At 45.4% G+C, this 17,953-nt stretch overlaps 1 protein-coding gene across 1 annotated transcript in view; it reads left to right on the top strand.

Moving 5' to 3' along the window:
• Positions 1–2,882, top strand: part of LOC147120926 (cation channel sperm-associated auxiliary subunit epsilon-like) — a 196,855-nt gene extending 193,973 nt beyond the window's left edge. Inside the window, exon 18 of the mRNA XM_085979704.1 lies at positions 2,552–2,882. Coding sequence (XP_085835830.1) covers positions 2,552–2,690 — 139 coding nt within the window. The 3' untranslated portion in view covers positions 2,691–2,882. The remainder of the gene's footprint in view (positions 1–2,551) is intronic.
• Positions 2,883–17,953: the final 15,071 nt, after the last annotated feature.

The raw sequence follows: 17,953 nt of genomic DNA, 5'->3' as shown, positions 1-17,953 counted from the left end.
GCCCGACTTTACCGCCCCAAAAGTGGCTATACTGAATTTCTAGGCCATAGTTCCTCTTAAAGGTACATACACCACAAATGGAATCTTGGCTTTTATTGCAAGGGGGCTGGAGTATAAAAGCAGGGAAGTCTTGCTGCAGTTATACAGGGTACTGGTGAGGCCACACCTGGAATATTGCGTACAGTTTTGGTTTCCATATTTAAGAAAAGATATACTTGCTCTCGAGGCAGTTCAGAGAAGGTTCACTCGGTTGATTCCGGAGATGAGGGGGTTGACTTATGAGGAAAGGTTGAGTAGGTTGGGCCTCTACTCATTGGAATTCAGAAGAATGAGAGGCGATCTTATCGAAACATATAAGATTGTGAGGGGGCTTGATCGGGTGGATGCGGGGAGGATGTTTCCACTGATGGGTGAGACTAGAACTAGGGGGCATAATCTTAGAATAAGGGGCTGCCCTTTCAAAACTGAGATGAGGAGAAACTTCTTCACTCAGAGGGTAGTAAATCTATGGAATTTGCTACCTCAGAGAGCTGTGGAAGCTGCGCCACTAAATAAATTTAAAACAGAGATAGACAGTTTCCTAGCTGATAAGGAAATTAGGGGTTACGGGGAACGGGCAGGGAAGTGGACGTGAGTCTAGGTTCGGATCAGCCATGGTCCTATTGAATGGCGGAGCAGGCCCGAGGGGCCGTATGGCCTACTCCTGCTCCTACTTCTTATGTTCTTATGGTGTTCTTTGCACATGCTGCTATGTGATCAGATGAAGGACACCATTTCGTGTTGTGCTTGAGTTATTACGTTACATTATGATTTGATATACTAAAAGGAGAAAACAAAACATGCTGAATTTTCTTTGCCAGAAATTCAGGCTTTGCTGAACCATATTCCTTATGTAGTTTTGACAAAAGATAATTGACTTCTTTAGGACCTTCTTGTTGTACATATATTCAGATATGTTATATTCATATTTGCAAAACTTTTATGTTTCCTATTTCTATAAGAATTCCTCCGTAACAGCTTCTGGCACCTGCCTGGAGCACATATTGAGAAACTGTGCACTCCCAGCCTGTGTTTTTGTGTCCATTAAAACTAACGGGCATAAAGTCATGGGGGAAAAATTTGATTGATTTGCCCCTCCCAATAGCGCCCACCACGATCTCCTGCGCCCACAGCTCGTGACGTCAGTCGAGCTTGCAACGCCCCAGTAGTGCCCCGGACCGGATATTGAGTGGCGCCCCCTGCTTTTCCGCCTGCCATTAGCAACGACAGGTTGAGGGGAACATTTTGCAGTCGGTAAGGGACTGGTGGAGCACTATTTAAAGGCGGCCGCTTCCTGCCTTTTGTTGTCGGTGACATTTTTGCACCACGCATTCTGAGAGAGAGAGACTTCTGGAGAGATTCAACGCTGTGTGAAGGAGTTTTGGATACTGAGCAGCACTTTGCAGGTTCATTTTGATTTGACCTTCCTTGCATCGATTTAGAAGAGACTATGGAGGCTGCACACTGAGCTCTTTCCCTGGGCCTCTCCATTGTTCTTTCCAGCAGAATTGAAGTAACAGTCTCTCCAGGCCGAGATTCAAGACTGCAATGAGCAGGGTGTGGATGGAGAGCAAGATCGACCCTCCCCTTTAAGAACTGGCTGGCGCCAGTGTGTCTATGTTCCATTGCTGACTGACATCACATGAGCTTCGCCAGCACTCTGAGGTAGCGCCTCGCTCCTCGGCGTTAGTGCCTTAAGAGAGGTGTGTAGCGCCTGATTTAGCGCTCCAATCACCACCAGGGGCGATAGAAGCCAAGTTTGCAGTCGGAGCTGATAATTAGCGCCAGGCGCTAAACTTTGCGCCCGGCCGATAATTGCACCCCAAACGGGGCGATACCGAATTTCTCCCCCATAGGGTGGGAGTGCGCAATTTCCTGATCTGCGCACTGGGCATGCGCCAGTAGCTGTCTCGGTTTATGTTTCACTCCTCTTGTGAATAAATACATTAATCGCTTTAATCTGTGAAAATCTGGTCTGCATTTAGTATCTGAAGAGTGTTTGGTGTTGCAGCACAAGACTATGTAAAATCCAGTAAGCAAATCAGTGAAAGTAGGCTACTTGTTCAGGTACACGCCTCAGCTAAGGACAGATCATAGAAAAAGAAAAGCTTCCAGATTGTGTGGCACCCAGTCTGTTTATGGAAATCACTGTTAAACTGTCAAGAGAGAAAGTGGTTCAGTTGAAAACCTGAAACTGTAACAAAGGCCATTACAGTGAGTCTAGCCGATGAGCTCGTTAACACTGCTAAGGAATCTCATAACGTGGATGAGTCCTACCATATGGTTATAATTTCAGAACCCCAGAAATCAAATAAATATTCTATTTGAGAATATATTTTGTTTCAAAAAGTACAAAAGCAGTACCGTTTGGAGAAATGAAGGATAATTCAAATTACATTAAAAATTCTCTTGAGAATATCATTTCATAAATCTTCATAAATATGTATTACCTGCAATTTATAAAGCATTCAAACCATATCTCTTAATAATCAAAGGTTCTGTCTCATTACAGGGATGACAGCACGATTGTTGTCTCTTTGGTGTTGTCCTTTATATTTATTCTACTCTGCAGCTTTGCCTACAGTTACTTTAAATATATGAAGATCTTCAGCGAGATGCCGTACTACAAACAATTGCATAAATATTCTTGATAACAAATATATGCATCCTACAGAACAGAGACAGCATTATAAATTCCATAATTCTCTTTATTTTACCACAAATAAATGTTTATGCAATATTCTTATCTAATTATCAAATAGTTAAAATGCTTAATGAAATACAGCACTTGTGAGAATTGTTATGCTATTCATTCCCAATAAAATTATTTATGTTAAATGACACACATTGGCCACGATTTTGTAAATGGATGCGGCGTGGGAGCGGGTCAGCTGGTTTCCGGGTTCCAGTCCCGCTCCCCAATTGCATCCGGCCCACGGACATGATTTTACGTTGATTGACCTCATTAAGCCCGCCCTGCGGGCTTGCCGGCCAGTTAAGAGGACGCCGGTCAGGTGACGTCATTTGATGATGCGTCATCTGCTGGTTTTCTTAAAGGGACCATGCACAATTTTACTTTGACAGCTGATTTCTCAGTGTTTGACAGCATTGAGGTGCCGCAAACACTGACAATCACTGTTCAAAGGTGAGCTCTTGTACCCAGGCTCTCCAATGACTCCCTCCATAGACTAGAACAGATGGCAGCTGCAGGTGAGGTTACAGAAGCAATCTGTCACTGGTGAGAGAGGTTCTCCCAATGAGGTTGGACTAGACATCTAATTCCAAACTTGTTACCTACAGAAAAGTGTAAATGGATTAAAAATGATTTTCCCAACATTTTCTTACCTCTGAAGCTCACCAGTGCACCATTGGATCCTTCACACCACTTTGGCAGCTCTCATCAATGCAGAAACATTACAGCAGACTCACAACAAGCCATACTTACCTGGCGTGGTGTCCGGACATCGGGGAAGCTGAGGCAGAAGTGGCAAAATTGAAAACGAGCCTGTTAACAACTATCAAGTACCTGTTAACAGGCAGGTAAGTGGCTTTAATCCTCTTCCCGCCGCTCAGTGTCGGGTCCATGTGCAAATCAGGGACCCAACACTTGGGAAGATTGATTGGAGGCGGGTTGACAGTGGGTTTCCTACCCGCTGTCAATCTTTGCAATTTTGACAGCGGTCCCGTCTCCAAACCCGCACTCTTGGCCCTGGCAAAATTCCGGCCATAGTCCATGAACTTCGACAACAAAGCAAGCACTAGGTTTGATGTGTGCTGTTTCCAGGTTTTTTTCTGGGGCGGGGTGGGGGGGCGGTGGTGGTGTTTTGGGGAGATTTACATAGAAATTACACAGAACTTAAAAATCGGAAATAATCCGTCCGGTCCAACCACTCTGTTGGTATTTAACCTCCACATGAATAGTAGTTCTAAAATCCCATGTGCCCAACCTGTTCCCATATCATTTACTAAAAGCAAAATACGGCAGATGCTGGAAATCTGAGAAAAAACAGAAGGTCAGGCAGCATCTGTGGAGAGGGAAACAGAGTTAACGTTTCAGGTCAATAACATAACCTTTAACCCACTTTTCCTTCAACTACCTATCTAACCTAAATGTTGATAAGGCTTTCGCTTCAATCACTAACTTTAATAATGCATTCCTCAGCCAACAACTCCCTCTGTAAAAAAGTGTCTCCTGTTCTCCATCCTAAATCTTACATCTAATCTTATATTTACATATCCTTGTTCTAAACCACAGCAATGACTGAAAACATAGTTACTTTATAATCTGTCCTATCCCTTCATAATGCTTAACATCTCTAACAAATCATCCAGTAATTTCCTCTTCTAACAAAATCAGCCCCAAATTTTCAAGTCTTTCTTCGTATTTGGATTTCCTCATACCAATCATTATCCAAACAGAGCTACAGTAAATAATAATTCTAAAAGGACTAAGAGTGTTAAAAAAAACAAGCCTGAAGGCTTTGTATCTTAATGCGAGGAGCATTCATAATAAGGTGGATGAATTAGCTGCGCAAATAGATGTAAACGGATATGATATAATTGGGATTATGGAGACATGGCTCCAGGGTGACCAAGGCTGGGAATTCAACATCCAGGGGTATTCAATATTCAGGAAGGACAGGCAAAAAGGAAAAAGAGGTGGGGTAGCACTACTGGTTAAAGAGCAGATTAACACAATAGTAAGGAAGGATATTAGCTCTAATGATGTGGAATCTGTATGGGCAGAGCTGAGAAATACCAAGGGTCAGAAAACGTTAGTGGGAGTTGTATACAGACCCCCAAACAGTAATGCTGAGGTTGGGGATGGCATTAAATGGGAAATTAGAGACACGTGCAATAAGGGCACAGCAGTTATCATGGGTGACTTTAATCTACATATAGATTGGGCTAACCAAATTAGTAACAATACTGTGGAGGAGGAATTCCTAGAATGTATACGGGATGGTTTCCTGGACCAATATGTCGAGGAACCAACTAGAGATCAGGCCATCTTAGACTGGGTATTATGTAATGAGAAAGGATTAATTAGCAATCTGTTGTGCGAGGCCCCTTGGGGAAGAGCGATCATAATATGATAGAATTCTTCATTAAGATGGAGAGTGAAGTAGTTGACTCAGAGACTAGGGTCCTGAATTTAAATAAAGGAAACTACGATGGTATGAGGCACGAGTTGGCTAGGATGAATTGGGGAATGTTACTTAAAAGGGTTGATGGTGGATAGGCAATGGCAAACATTTAAAGATCACATGGATGAACTACAGAATTTGTTCATCCCTGTTTGGCATAAAAATAAAACAAAAAAGGTGACTCAACCATGGCTAACAAGGGAAATTAGGGATAGCATAAGATCCAAGAAGAGGACATATAATTTGGCCAGAAAAAGCAGCAAACCTGAGGATTGGGAGCAGTTTAGGATTCAGCAAAGGAGGACAAAGGGATTAATTAAGAGGGGGAAAATAGAGTATGAGAGTAAGCTTGCAGGGAACCTAAAAACTGACTGTAAAAGCTTCCATAGATATGTGAAGAGAAAAAGATTGGCGAAGTCAAGCGTAGGTCCCTTGTAGTCAGAATCGGGGGAATTTATAATGGGGAACAAAGAAATGGCAGACCAATTAAATACATACTTTGGTTCTGTCTTCACAAAGGAGGACACAAGTAACCTCCCAGAGATGTCGGGGAACATAAGGTCTAATGAGAGGGAGGAATTCAATGAAATCAGTATTTGTAGGGAAATGGTGTTAGGGAAATTGACGGGATTGAAGGCCGATAAATCCCCGGGGCCTGGTAATCTACATCCTAGGGTACTTAAGGAAGTCGCCCTAGAAATAGTAGATGCATTGCTGGTCATCTTCCAAAATTCTATAGAGTCTGGAACAGTTCCCATGGATTGGAGGATAGCTAATGTAACCCCACTATTTAAAAAAGGTGGTAGAGAGAAAACGGGGAATTATAGACCAGTAAGCCTGACATCGGTAGTGGGGAAAATGCTAGAGTCCATTATAAAAGATGTAATAGCAGAGCACTTGGAAAACAGTGACAGGATCGGACAAAGTCAACATGGATTTACAAAACGTAAATCATGCTTAACGAATCTACTGGAACTTTTTGAGGATGTAACTGGTAGAATAGATAAGGAAAACCAGTGGATGTGGTGTATTTGGACTTTCGGAAGGCTTTCGATAAGGTCCCGCATAAGAGATTAGCGTGCAAAGTTAAAGCACATGGGATTGGGGGTATGGTACTGACTTGGATAGAGAACTGGTTGGCAGACAGGAAGCAAAGAGTTGGAATAAACTGGTCTTTTCCCGAGTGGCAGGCAGTGACTAGTGGGGTACCGCAGAGATCGGTGTTAGGACCCCAGCTTTTCACAATATATATCAATGATCTAGACGAGGGAACTAGATGTGATATCTCCAAGTTTGCAGACGACACAAAGCTGGGTGGGTGTGTGTGCTGTGAGGAGGATGCAGAGAAACTCCAATATGATTTGGACACGTTGGGTGATTGGGCAGATGCATGGCAGATGCATTATAATGTGGATAAATGCGAAGTTATCCACTTCGGTGGCAAAAACAGGAAGACAGATTATTATCTGAACAGCAATAGATTGGGAAAAGGGGAAATGCAACGAGACCTGGGTGTCCTTGTGCACCAGTCACTAAAGGTAAGCATGCAGGTGCAGCAGGCGCTTAAGAAGGCAAATGGCATGTTGGCCTTCATAGCGAGAGGATTTGAGTACAGGAGCAAGGATGTCTTGCTGCAGTTGTACAGGGCCTTGGTGAGACCACACCTTGAGTATTGTGTGCAGTTTTGGTCGCCTTATCTGAGGAAGGATGTTCTTGCCATGGAGGGAGTGCAGCGAAGATTCACCAGACTGATACCTAGGATGGCAGGAATGACGTATGAGGAGAGATTGGGTCGATTAGGCTTATATTCGCTAGAGTTTAGAAGAATGAGAGGGGATCTCATTGAAACTTATAAAATTCTAACAGGACTAGACAGACTAGATGCAGGAAGGATGTTCCTGATGGCAGGGGAGTCCAGAACCAGGGGTCACAGTCTAAGGATAAGGGTTAAGCCATTTAGGACTGAGATGAGGAGGAATTTCTTCACCCAGAGAGTGGTGAACCTGTGGAATTCTCTACCACAGAAGGCAGTTGAGGCCAATTCATTAAATATATTCAAGAAGGAGTTAGATATATTTCTTAAGGCTAAAGGGATCAAGGGATATGGGGAGAAAGCAGGGACAGAGTACAGAATTTGGATGATCAGCCATGATCTCATTAAATGGCGGAACAGGCTCGAGGGGCTGAATGGCCTACCCCTGCTCCTATCTTCTATGTTTCTAGTGAGTCTGCGCTGTACCCTCTCTATTGCCTCAGGTTTAATACAGATGCACCAATACATCTTACCTCTTACCATGAATCCCAAATTTCCATTAGCTTTATTTAATGGTATTATCCACTTGAGGTGCTGCTTTTAATATCTTGTGAACCTTAACCCACCAAATCCCTCTGCTTTTCCGTATCATCCAACTTTCCCCAAAAGTACTAATATTTTTGCACCAAAATGTACCACCTCATATTTACTAACATTGAATTCCATCTGTCACTTTTTTTATCCAGTCCATCATCAATATCCCCTCACTGCTTCCTTTGATCCTCAGAATTATTTATTATCCCTCCTATGTTAGTATAATTTGCAAATCATTCCCTCTAGCTCTATATCTGACTCATTGATGTACATAGTGAACAGAAGTGGTCCCAGAACATAACTGAAGGTAAAAATGCTAAACTGGGGAAGAGCTAATTTCAGTGATTTAAGAAGGGATCTAGCACATGTAGATTGGAAAAGGTGATTGCACGCAATGTTCCCTCTAATTTTTTTTGTACTGAGCAGGCCACGAATTCCTTTGAGCATGACCTTTTTGTCCGTGGGCAAATTTTACAACAACAACTTTTACAACAACTTCTCTTCTCTTAGGCAGTCCCTCAGAACCGAGGATGACTTGCTTCCACATTAAAAATGAGTTTGCAGGTGACTGATGAGTCCAATGAGGGACCTACAGTCTCTGTCACAGGTGGGGCAGATGGTGGTTGAAGGGGCGGGTGGGTGGGGTGCTTGGGTTGACGTGCACTCCTTGCGCTGCCTGCGCTTGGCTTCCGCTTGCTCCTGGCAAAGAGACTCGAGGTGTTCGGCGCCTTCCCGGATGCTTCTCCTCCACTTTGTGCAGTCTTGGGCCAGGGATTCCCAGGTGTCGGTGGGGATGTTACACTTTTTCAAGGAGGCTTTGAGGGTGTCCTTGAAGCGTTTCCTCTGCCCACCTGGGGCTCTCTTGCCGTGTCGGAGCTCCGAATAGAGCGCTTGTTTTGGGAGTCTCGTATCGGGCATGCGGACAATGTGACCCGTCCATCAGAGCTGATCGAGCGTGGTCAAAGCTTCGATGCTGGGGATGTTGGCCTGAGTGAGAACACTGACATTGGTGCGCCTATCCTGCCAATGGATTTGCAGGATCTTGCGGAGACAGCGTTGGTGGTACCTCTCCGGTGCTTTGAGGTGCCTGCTGCACATGGTCCATGTCTCTGAGGCATAAAGCAGGGCGGGTATTACTGCTGCTCTGTAGACCATGAGCTTAGTGCCGGGTTTGAGGTCCTGGTCTTCAAACATTCTCTTCCTCAGGCGAATGAAGGCTGCACTGGCACACTGAAGGCGGTGTTGGACTTCGTCATCGACGTCTGCCCTTGTTGACAGTAGGCTCCCGAGGTATGGAAAGTGGTCCATGTTGTCCAAGGCCTTGTCGTGGATTTTGATAATCGGGGGGCAGTACTGTATGGTGGGGGCAGATTGGTAGAGGACCTTTGTCTTACGGATGTTTAGTGTAAGGCCCATGCTCTCGTATGCTTTGGTGAAGGTATTGACGATGGTTTGGAGTTCGACCTCCGAGTGAGCGCAGACACAAGCGTCGTCTGCATACTGTAATTCAACTATTGTAGTGAGGGATTATGGAGTGTCCTCCTCAAATTCGGCTGCCCTCAAAAGTATGTCACCATCCTCCACCTGCTTCACGACGACATGCAAGCTGTGATCCTGACCAATGGTTCCACCACAAACCCAATTCACATACTGTGATGAAATAACTCTGTGTTCTGGCATTTGTATTGTCTGTTGTTGCTGTACTTGTTAATGTCTAGAATGTTCTACAGATGTAACCACTAATGCTCCTCCCTAGCCCTGCCCCTCTGGATCCTTCTGGATTGGTGTGAGTCTTACTTATAAGGGCTGGGTCGGTGATGAATGATGGTTGCCCTGTGTTAACTTGATGCCATGTTCTTTCTTAATAAAAGCCTTTAGTTTTAAGCTTTAACCTCTTGGATTCAGGCAGTTATTTGGCACATCAATTTTATTAAGTAACAACTTTTGGAAGATGAATCGATTTTTGAAACCAGAGCGTCTGGATATCGATCCCCATTTGGCAGACGCGTCGAAGAAATTTACGCATTGGCTTCGATGTTTTGAACACTTCATCGCATCGTTCGATCCGACGGTTAACAAGTTGGGTCTTCTAACCAACTTGGTAAGTCATAAAACTTACTCTATAATTGAAGATATTACTACATATGAAGAGGCCCTCGCAGTCCTTAAGGCCCAGTACCTTAAGTCGGTTAACGAAGTATACGCCAGGTATCGTTTGTCTACTCGCAGGCAATTACCCGAGGAATCCCTGGACGATTTCCTGCAGGACCTTAAGGCTTTTGCTAAGGATTGCAACTACAAGGCTGTCTCTGCCAAATTGTATCAGGAAGAAGCCATCCGCGATTCTTTCATATCTGGCCTCCGATCTAATTATATTATGCAGAGACTCCTCGAGAACGACTCGTTAGTTTTAAAAACGGTCGTCGCTACTGCTCGATCGTTAGATGTAGCCCAGAAGAATTTGGAAGTGTATGCATCAGCCCATGCGTCTTTTTCAGCCTCGTGTGTTCCGAGTATGGAGGCATCCATGACACCAATGGAGCCTCCACTCAATCCTATTGTTGCGGCTGTACCCCATGGGTCTAAGTGTTATTTTTGTGGCAAATCTAAACACCCCAGGCAACGATGCCCAGCCAGAGAGGCTACCTGTTTTAAGTGTAAGAAACGGGGACATTTTAGTAAAGTGTGTAAGGGTAATCCAGTACCCGATGTCTTTTCTGCTGCCACCTATCGTTTTACTCTAGCCTCGGTTACGGCTGATCAGACCATACCGTGTTCCTTGTCGAAATCTATGATGGACATCAAGATTAATGGTCGTCCTACTGGGTGTTTGATAGACTGTGGCAGTACTGAAAGTTTTATACACCCCAACCTTGTTAACTCCTGTTCATTGAAGGTGTATCCTACTCGAAGTGAAATCGTGATGGCGTCCAAGTTCCTTACTTCGGAGGTAACTGGATATTGCAAAGTCACATTGATCGTTAAGGATACGGAGTATAAGGATTTTAAACTCCTCATATTACCTCAGTTGTGTGTGAACTTAATTTTAGGCTTGGACTTCCAGTGTCAGCATGAGAGCGTCACCCTTAAGTATGGTGGATCCTAGCCTCCGCTCACAGTCTGCGGCCTTTCTACTTTAAAAATAAGTCCGCGCTCTTTGTTCGTGAACCTTGCTCCTAATTGTAGACCTATAGCGACTAAGAGTCGACGGTATAGTTCAGAAGATAAAAAATTTATAAAAGAGGAAGTGGAAAGGCTTCAACAGGAGGGAATCATCGAACACAGTAATAGCCCATGACATGCCCAGGTGGTGGTGGTTAAAACTAATGAAAAGAAAAGACTTGTGGTCGATTATAGCCAGACTATAAACTTGTATACCCAATTAGATGCCTATCCTTTGCCTCGTATTTCTGAGATGGTGAACCAGATAGCTCAGTACCGCGTGTTCTCCACCATTGATTTAAAGTCTGCCTACCATCAACTCCCCATTAAAATAGAAGACCGACCTTATACGGCCTTCGAAGCTAATGGGCGCCTGTACCAATTCCTTAGGGTGCTCTTTGGAGTGACGAATGGGGTATCCGTCTTCCAATGGGAGATGGATCGTATGGTGGATGAATACGCGTTGGAAGCAACATTCCCGTACCTGAACAATGTTACTATCTGTGGGCGCGACCAACGGGAGCATGATCAAAATCTCGTGAAATTCCTAGAGACTGCAAAGAGGTTAAACCTGACCTACAACGAAAACAAGTGTACCTTCAATACTACACGTTTGTGTATTCTTGGTTGCGTTGTGGGGAATGGGGTAATCGGACCAGATCCTGAAAGATTACGCCCACTTAAGGAATTACCTTTACCTCATACTGTAAAAGCTTTAAGAAGGTGTCTGGGATTCTTCTCGTACTATGCCCAGTGGGTGGCTAACTACTCAGATAAAGCCCGACCTCTTATTAAGTCGACGTCTTTTCCGCTATCGGCGGAAGCTCAGGAGGCTTTCCTTAATATCAAACGGGACATTGAGAAGGCAGTGGTATGTGCCATGGATGAGAAAATTCCTTTTCAAGTGGAAAGTGATGCATCTGATTTTGTGTTGGCAGCAACTCTTAACCAAGCTGGTAAACCAGTAGCTTTCTTCTCTCGTACATTGCAAGGACCAGAAGTTCGGCATTCTTCAGTGGAAAAGGAGGCACAGGCGATTATTGAAGCAGTCAGGTATTGGAGACATTATCTCGCTGGCCAACGTTTTACGCTCATTGCTGACCAGCGATCTGTGGCCTTTATGTTCAATACTAAGCAGAGAGGCAAGATCAAAATTGATAAGATTTTAAGATGGCGAATACAACTGTCAACATATGACTATGATATTCAGTACAGGCCTGGAGTATTTAATGAGCCATCGGATGCTTTGTCATGAGGAGTATGTGCTAGTCTAGGTATAGATAAGCTTCAAAGTCTCCACGACGCACTCTGCCACCCTGGGGTTACCAGAATGAACCACTTCATTAAGTCCCACAATCTACCCTACTCTATTGAGGAGATCCGGACAATGACTAGAACCTGTCGTGTTTGTGCTGAATGCAAACCCCGCTTCTATAAGCCGTCCGAGCCAGCTCATCTTATTAAAGCAACTCGACCATTTGAGCGTTTGAGTCTCGATTTTAAAGGTCCCCTTCCATCGAGCGACTGTAATGTCTATTTTCTTAATATTATAGACGCGTACTCTCGGTTCCCTTTTGTTATCCCCTGTCCAGATGTGACTAGTGCTGTTGTAATTAAATGCCTCTGCCAACTGTTTTCCTTGTTTGGCATGCCTAACTATATACATAGTGATAGGGGTTCTTCCTTTATGAGCGAAGAATTGCGACAGTTTTTGCTATCGAAAGGGATTGCAACGAGTAGAACTACCAGCTATAACCCTCGTGGTAATGGGCAGGTCGAAAAAGAAAATGTGACAGTGTGGAAGGCTATCGTACTGTCTCTGAAGTCGCGAGGCCTGCCGACCTCTCACTGGCAGGATGTCCTGCCAGACGTGCTGCATTCCATAAGGTCTCTTTTGTGTACAGCGACGAATGCCACCCCTCGTGAAAGGATGTTTAGTTTTCCAAGAAAAGCTACTAATGGAGTATTGTTACCCACATGGTTGACGACCACGGGCCCTGTGCTGTTGCGCAGACATGTGAGAGGCCACAAGACTGATCCACTGGTGGAGGAAGTACAACTCCTCCATGCTAATCCCCAGTATGCGTACATTCAATATCCGGATGGGCGAGAGGATACGGTCTCTATTAAAGATCTTGCACCTGCTGGAGCTTGAAAAGAGTTCGACTCTGAGAGTAGAGTTTTCAATCGTGGTATTGGACCTTCAGAGACACAAATCCTCAATGTGGAAAACACTGATGATTCTGGGAATTCGGATGAACCGGAGTTAGTACTCCGGGAGGAGCCTCAGCAAGAGTTACGTCGTTCCCAGAGGACTATCAGACCTCCTGACAGACTGAATCTATAGCAGGGGGTGAATGTGATGAAATAACTCTGTGTTCTGGCATTTGTATTGTCTGTTGTTGCTGTACTTGTTAATGTCTGGAATGTTCTACAGATGTAACCACTAATGCTCCTCCCTAGCCCCGCCCCTCTGGATCCTTCCGGATTGGTGTAAGTCTTACTTATAAGGGCTGGGTCGGTGATGAATGATGGTTGCCCTGTGTTAACTTGATGCCATGTTCTTACTTAATAAAAGCCTTTAGTTTTAAGCTTTAACCTCTTGGATTCAGGCAGTTATTTGGCACATCACATACGAACCGGGGTCAAGCAAGGCTGTGTCATCACACCAATGCTCTTCTCGATCTTCCTTGCTGCAATGCTCCATCTCACACTCAGTAAGCTCCCCACTGGAGTGGAGCTAATTTACAGAACAAACGGGAAACTATTCAACCTTCGTCGCCTCCAGTCCAGATCCAAGGTCATCCCATCCTCTGTCGTCGAATTACAACAACAGCAACCACTTAAAAGCATATATACAGTAATGCCATATTGCCACCCTGCTGTCTCAAATCATGAGACAATCAGACAAACTCTTAAAAATCGTTAAATCTTTTTTGGATAATAAACCTCATTAGTGGCTTTATTTAATATCTAACAGGTCACAGTTCTTACAAAAACTATATTACACATGCCTCGTGTTAGAATTTGCTCTGTGTCACCCTGTCAGGTGTCCCATCAAAGTTAATCTCGGGGTCATTGTCCGATTAGGATATGCTAATATTGGAGATTAGTTTGGACAATGGGTGAGTAGGAAGAAGCAGATGAGTCGGCAACCTCCCATGTGAGGTGTTAATAGCAGATTGGCCAGAGGGCAATTATGTACTCTGGGCATCATGTGATATGATTCACCTTAAAGTCCAACACCTACGGAAGTCAAGCTCTATTTCTCTCTCCACGGATGTTGCTTGGCCTGCTGAGTTTTTCCAGCATTTTCTGTTGTTATTTCGGATTTCCAGCATCCGCAGTATTTTGCTATCTTAACCACCTTGGGTCTACTTCTCTCTTCCCCTTTAAGAAGTTCCTGAAAACCCTCCTCTTTGACCAAGCGTTTCATCACCCAATCCTAATATCCCCTTCTTTGACTCTGTGTACATTTGCACTGATCAGTGATCAAGCCTCTGTGAAGCGCCTTGGGGTGTTTTTCCTTGTTAATGGTGCTGTACAAATGCAAGTTATTCTGAATCCATTCAGCTGCCTCTGCCACTTCCTTCTGCTAGCCCACCAGGCCAAACTTCCTCTAAGGTTCCCCCCTGCCTTAGCCCTGAACTCAATTCAATTCAATTCAAATCGCTTTATTGGCATGACAAGGTACATCTTATGTTGCCAAAGCATTGAAAAACATTTATGGTTGAACACATAAACGCAGGTCTATCCATACAGTGTATAAACAGATATATCCCTGAGCATACTCACATCTTTCTCCAGTTTCTCTCCGATCTCCCCTCATGACCTCTCCACGCTCATCTTGTCCATGAGACCCACTTCCCTCGACTCTACTTCCACCAAACTGCTGACCACCCAACTTCCTTTTCTGGCTCCCATGTTAGCTGACATTGTTAACGGTCCTCTCTCCTCAGGTACTGTATGAAACCCACTGTCAACCCGCCTCCACACGAGTCTCCCAGGTGTCGGGTCTGTCAGTGCAGAACTGACTCAACACCAAGAGGCGGGAGATACAATTCAGCTACTTAAATGGCTTGTTAAGGGCCAATTTAATAGTATTTTGAGGCTTTCTTCTAATTTTACCTTCTCCCCCACGGGTTACCCGCTGTTCGGGGAACACGCCAGCTCAACCTGGCGTGTTTTGATTCTGCTCTGATGTTTGTGAAAAGCTGCAGAAGTGGTGTAAAGGATGCCCTGTTGTAGATGGTGAGTTTCAGAGCACAGAAAATGTTGGTTACTGCATTTTTAATGCATATAGAGATTTCTTTAGCTTACAACTTTTTAGATCCAACTGTATGTCCAGTGCCACCTCATTGGGAGAACCTCCCCCATTGACAGATCGCTTTTGTAATCTCACCTGCAGCTGCCATCTATTCCAGCAACATCGGAGCCAATTGAAACAATCAGACCTTGGTCCTCCGAATCCGTCCATGATCAACCCCAACACCAACAACATCACCAACCTTCTCCGCCATCACCTGATGCTGCACTGGACACAGGGCATCAACTTCTGACAAAATTTCTGGCCAGGAGGCCAGCGATGGCATCACCATGGCCAGATTTTCTTCACTTGATGCTGTAAATCCTGGCTGCCACATGATGCGCCAGGTTGACATCATCCCACACCAGCACCGTGAAGCATCCGTTTAATGCCCAAGCCATTCCATGCACACTTATCACTATAGTGGGGGTGGGGGGCAGGAAGTTATTACTGAACAATCTCTGGAACTCAGTAAGACACTTCTCAAGGAGCGCTCAGATCTGTCCAATAAAGGGCACTTTTTGAAAAAGAGATTTCACTGTAACATTACCAGAAACTTCACATGGACATTGGCTAAACCTCTCAAGTGCTTACCCTTGTATGTTGTTAGCTGGTATGCTTGCAGTAGTATGAGGGTGAGTGTGAGGGGTGGCTAATGAGATGGGGAAGTCGTCGTCGTACGTGTCTTCACACTGTTCCCTTTGGGGAACTGTATGAAGTAGTGGAAGGATTTCTGGCTGCGATTAACGCTCCTTCCGTGACCGTAACCATCTTCGTACTAGCCATTAGGGTGGTTAGTCCTATGGCGGGAGGGTTTTACGGGCTCCCACAACCCATACGAGGGGGGGGGGCCACCCACACCCACGGACGCAAGTATCCCGCTGGATGTCAACCCAGAATTTAGAGCCAGAGCTCCGACTCCACTTGCCGGGACTGTCTGGAGCGGGGTTCGAAACCCTACGCCTTCTGGCCCAGCGGCGGGGATGCTACCGCAGCGCCAAAGGCCCACTCCCGATGGGGAAGTGATAAAGTAGATAGAGGGTTGGGTGGAGGTGCAAGGTAAGTTGGTGTCCTGGGGAGGTCTCTTCTGCCCTTGGAAGGGAAGAGAACCTCCCTGTGTGTCGTGACTCCCTCCATAAGCATATGGAGGGAGTCATTGGAGAGCTTGGGTGCAAGCGTTCACCTTTGTTCAGTGCTTGTCAATGTTTGCAGCACCTCAATGCTGTCAAACACTGACAGAACAACTGTCAAACTCCATGTGGACGTGGTCCCTTTAAGGAAACCGGCTGATGACGCGTCATCAAATGACGTCATCAGACCCGCTTCCTGTTAATTGGCCAGTAAGCCCGCAGGGCGGGCTTAGCAAGGCCAATCAAGGGAAAATCACCTCTGCAGAGCGGATGCAGCTGGGGGTGGGACCGGAACCCCGAAACCAGCTGTCCCGCCCCATCCCGCCTCCTCCATTAAATTCGCGGCCTTAAACTCCAACCTCCTTGCAATAAAGGCCAAGATGCCATTTGCCTTCCTTATTTCTTGCTGTACCTGCATGCTAGCTTTCTGTGTTTCTTGCACGAGGACACCCAAATCTCTCTGAACGCCAACATTTAAAAGTTTCTCACCATTTAAAAAATATTCTGTTTTTCTATTCTTCCTACCAAAGTGAATAACCTCACATTTCCATACATTATACTCCATCTGCCACCTTATTACCCACTCACTTAGTCTACCTATATCCCTTTGCAGGCTCTTTGGGCTGGATTTTCCAATTGGAGGTGGGTTGGCGTCAGGAATGTTAGTCGGCGGGTTCCGGTCCCGCTGCCAGCTCCAGCCGGTCGGCTGACACAATTTTCGGTTGATTGGGCTCGTTAAGCCCGCCGTGCACGTTACCCGCCCTCATCACAAGGTGCGGGTTTGCTGAGCTGCTCTGCTGACGTGTTCGCAGCCGGTGTATTTAAGGGGGCCATTTCACAATTAGATCTCACGTCGTTTCTGATGCTCCTGAGCGCTGGTGCTCTTCAGGATGTCTGCAGAGAGACAAAAGGCAGCTCCCCACTTCAACGATGACTCCTTCCATGTTCTTGTGGAGGGAGTCAGGATGTCGGGAGGTCCTATATCTAGGTGATGGAAGAAGGAAACCTCCTCAGCCGATAAATGCAGCCTGGCTGCAAATAGCTGAGGAGGTCAATGCCAGGTCTGTGTTCAGACGCACCTCGGTCCAATGCAGGAAAAGGTTCAATGATCTCCTGCTCTGGAAAAGTGAGTATAAAAGCACACTTACCTTAATTCTGCTGTGCCTGTCATCACATCCCCATCACTCTGCCTTGCCAACCCTACTCCTGCACATCCTAACTCACCCCAACATCCCTTGCACCATCCCCCATCCCTCTCTCCCTATGTACAGAATCATTTCCCCATCTTACTATGCAACCCTCACATCCACCCTCAAGGTTATGCAATGACAAAAACTAACAACTCAAAAGGAGGGAACTTGGTAATGGCACCCCACTCCATCATAGTCTCCCTCTAAACATCTATCCTATCCATTCTTTAGACTCATTCCATCACTCTCACTGAAACACCACTTCTTTCCCTCATTGCAGGAAAAAAGAGAGCCCACAATAAGAGGGAGAGAACAGGAGGAGGACCATGATCGTACTCATAGATCACCCACGCTGAGGACGCTGCATTTGACAGTGCGGGATCAGTGGAACAGCTCAAAGTGGGGGACGGAGAGAGAGGCTCAGTAGAACAGCCTGGTGACAGAATGCTTCTCCATCCATCTTATTTGGCTTTCATGAGTGACACATATGGGATCTGATGTCAATAGAAATTAAATGCTCATCATGTGCACAATGGGATGTATCTCAATATACATATCACACGCCTAACTCATGTCTTTACTCACCCTCAGTACCATCAAGAGCCCCCCTCCCTACTGTCCAGGAGGAAGAG

This window comes from Somniosus microcephalus, chromosome 3, assembly GCF_052327205.1.
Source record: "Somniosus microcephalus isolate GS21.2 chromosome 3, FLI_Smic_1.0, whole genome shotgun sequence".
NCBI classification, from domain to species: domain Eukaryota; kingdom Metazoa; phylum Chordata; class Chondrichthyes; order Squaliformes; family Somniosidae; genus Somniosus; species Somniosus microcephalus.
Note: the sequence above shows the minus strand (reverse complement) of the source record. Positions and strands in the feature narration are given on the sequence as shown.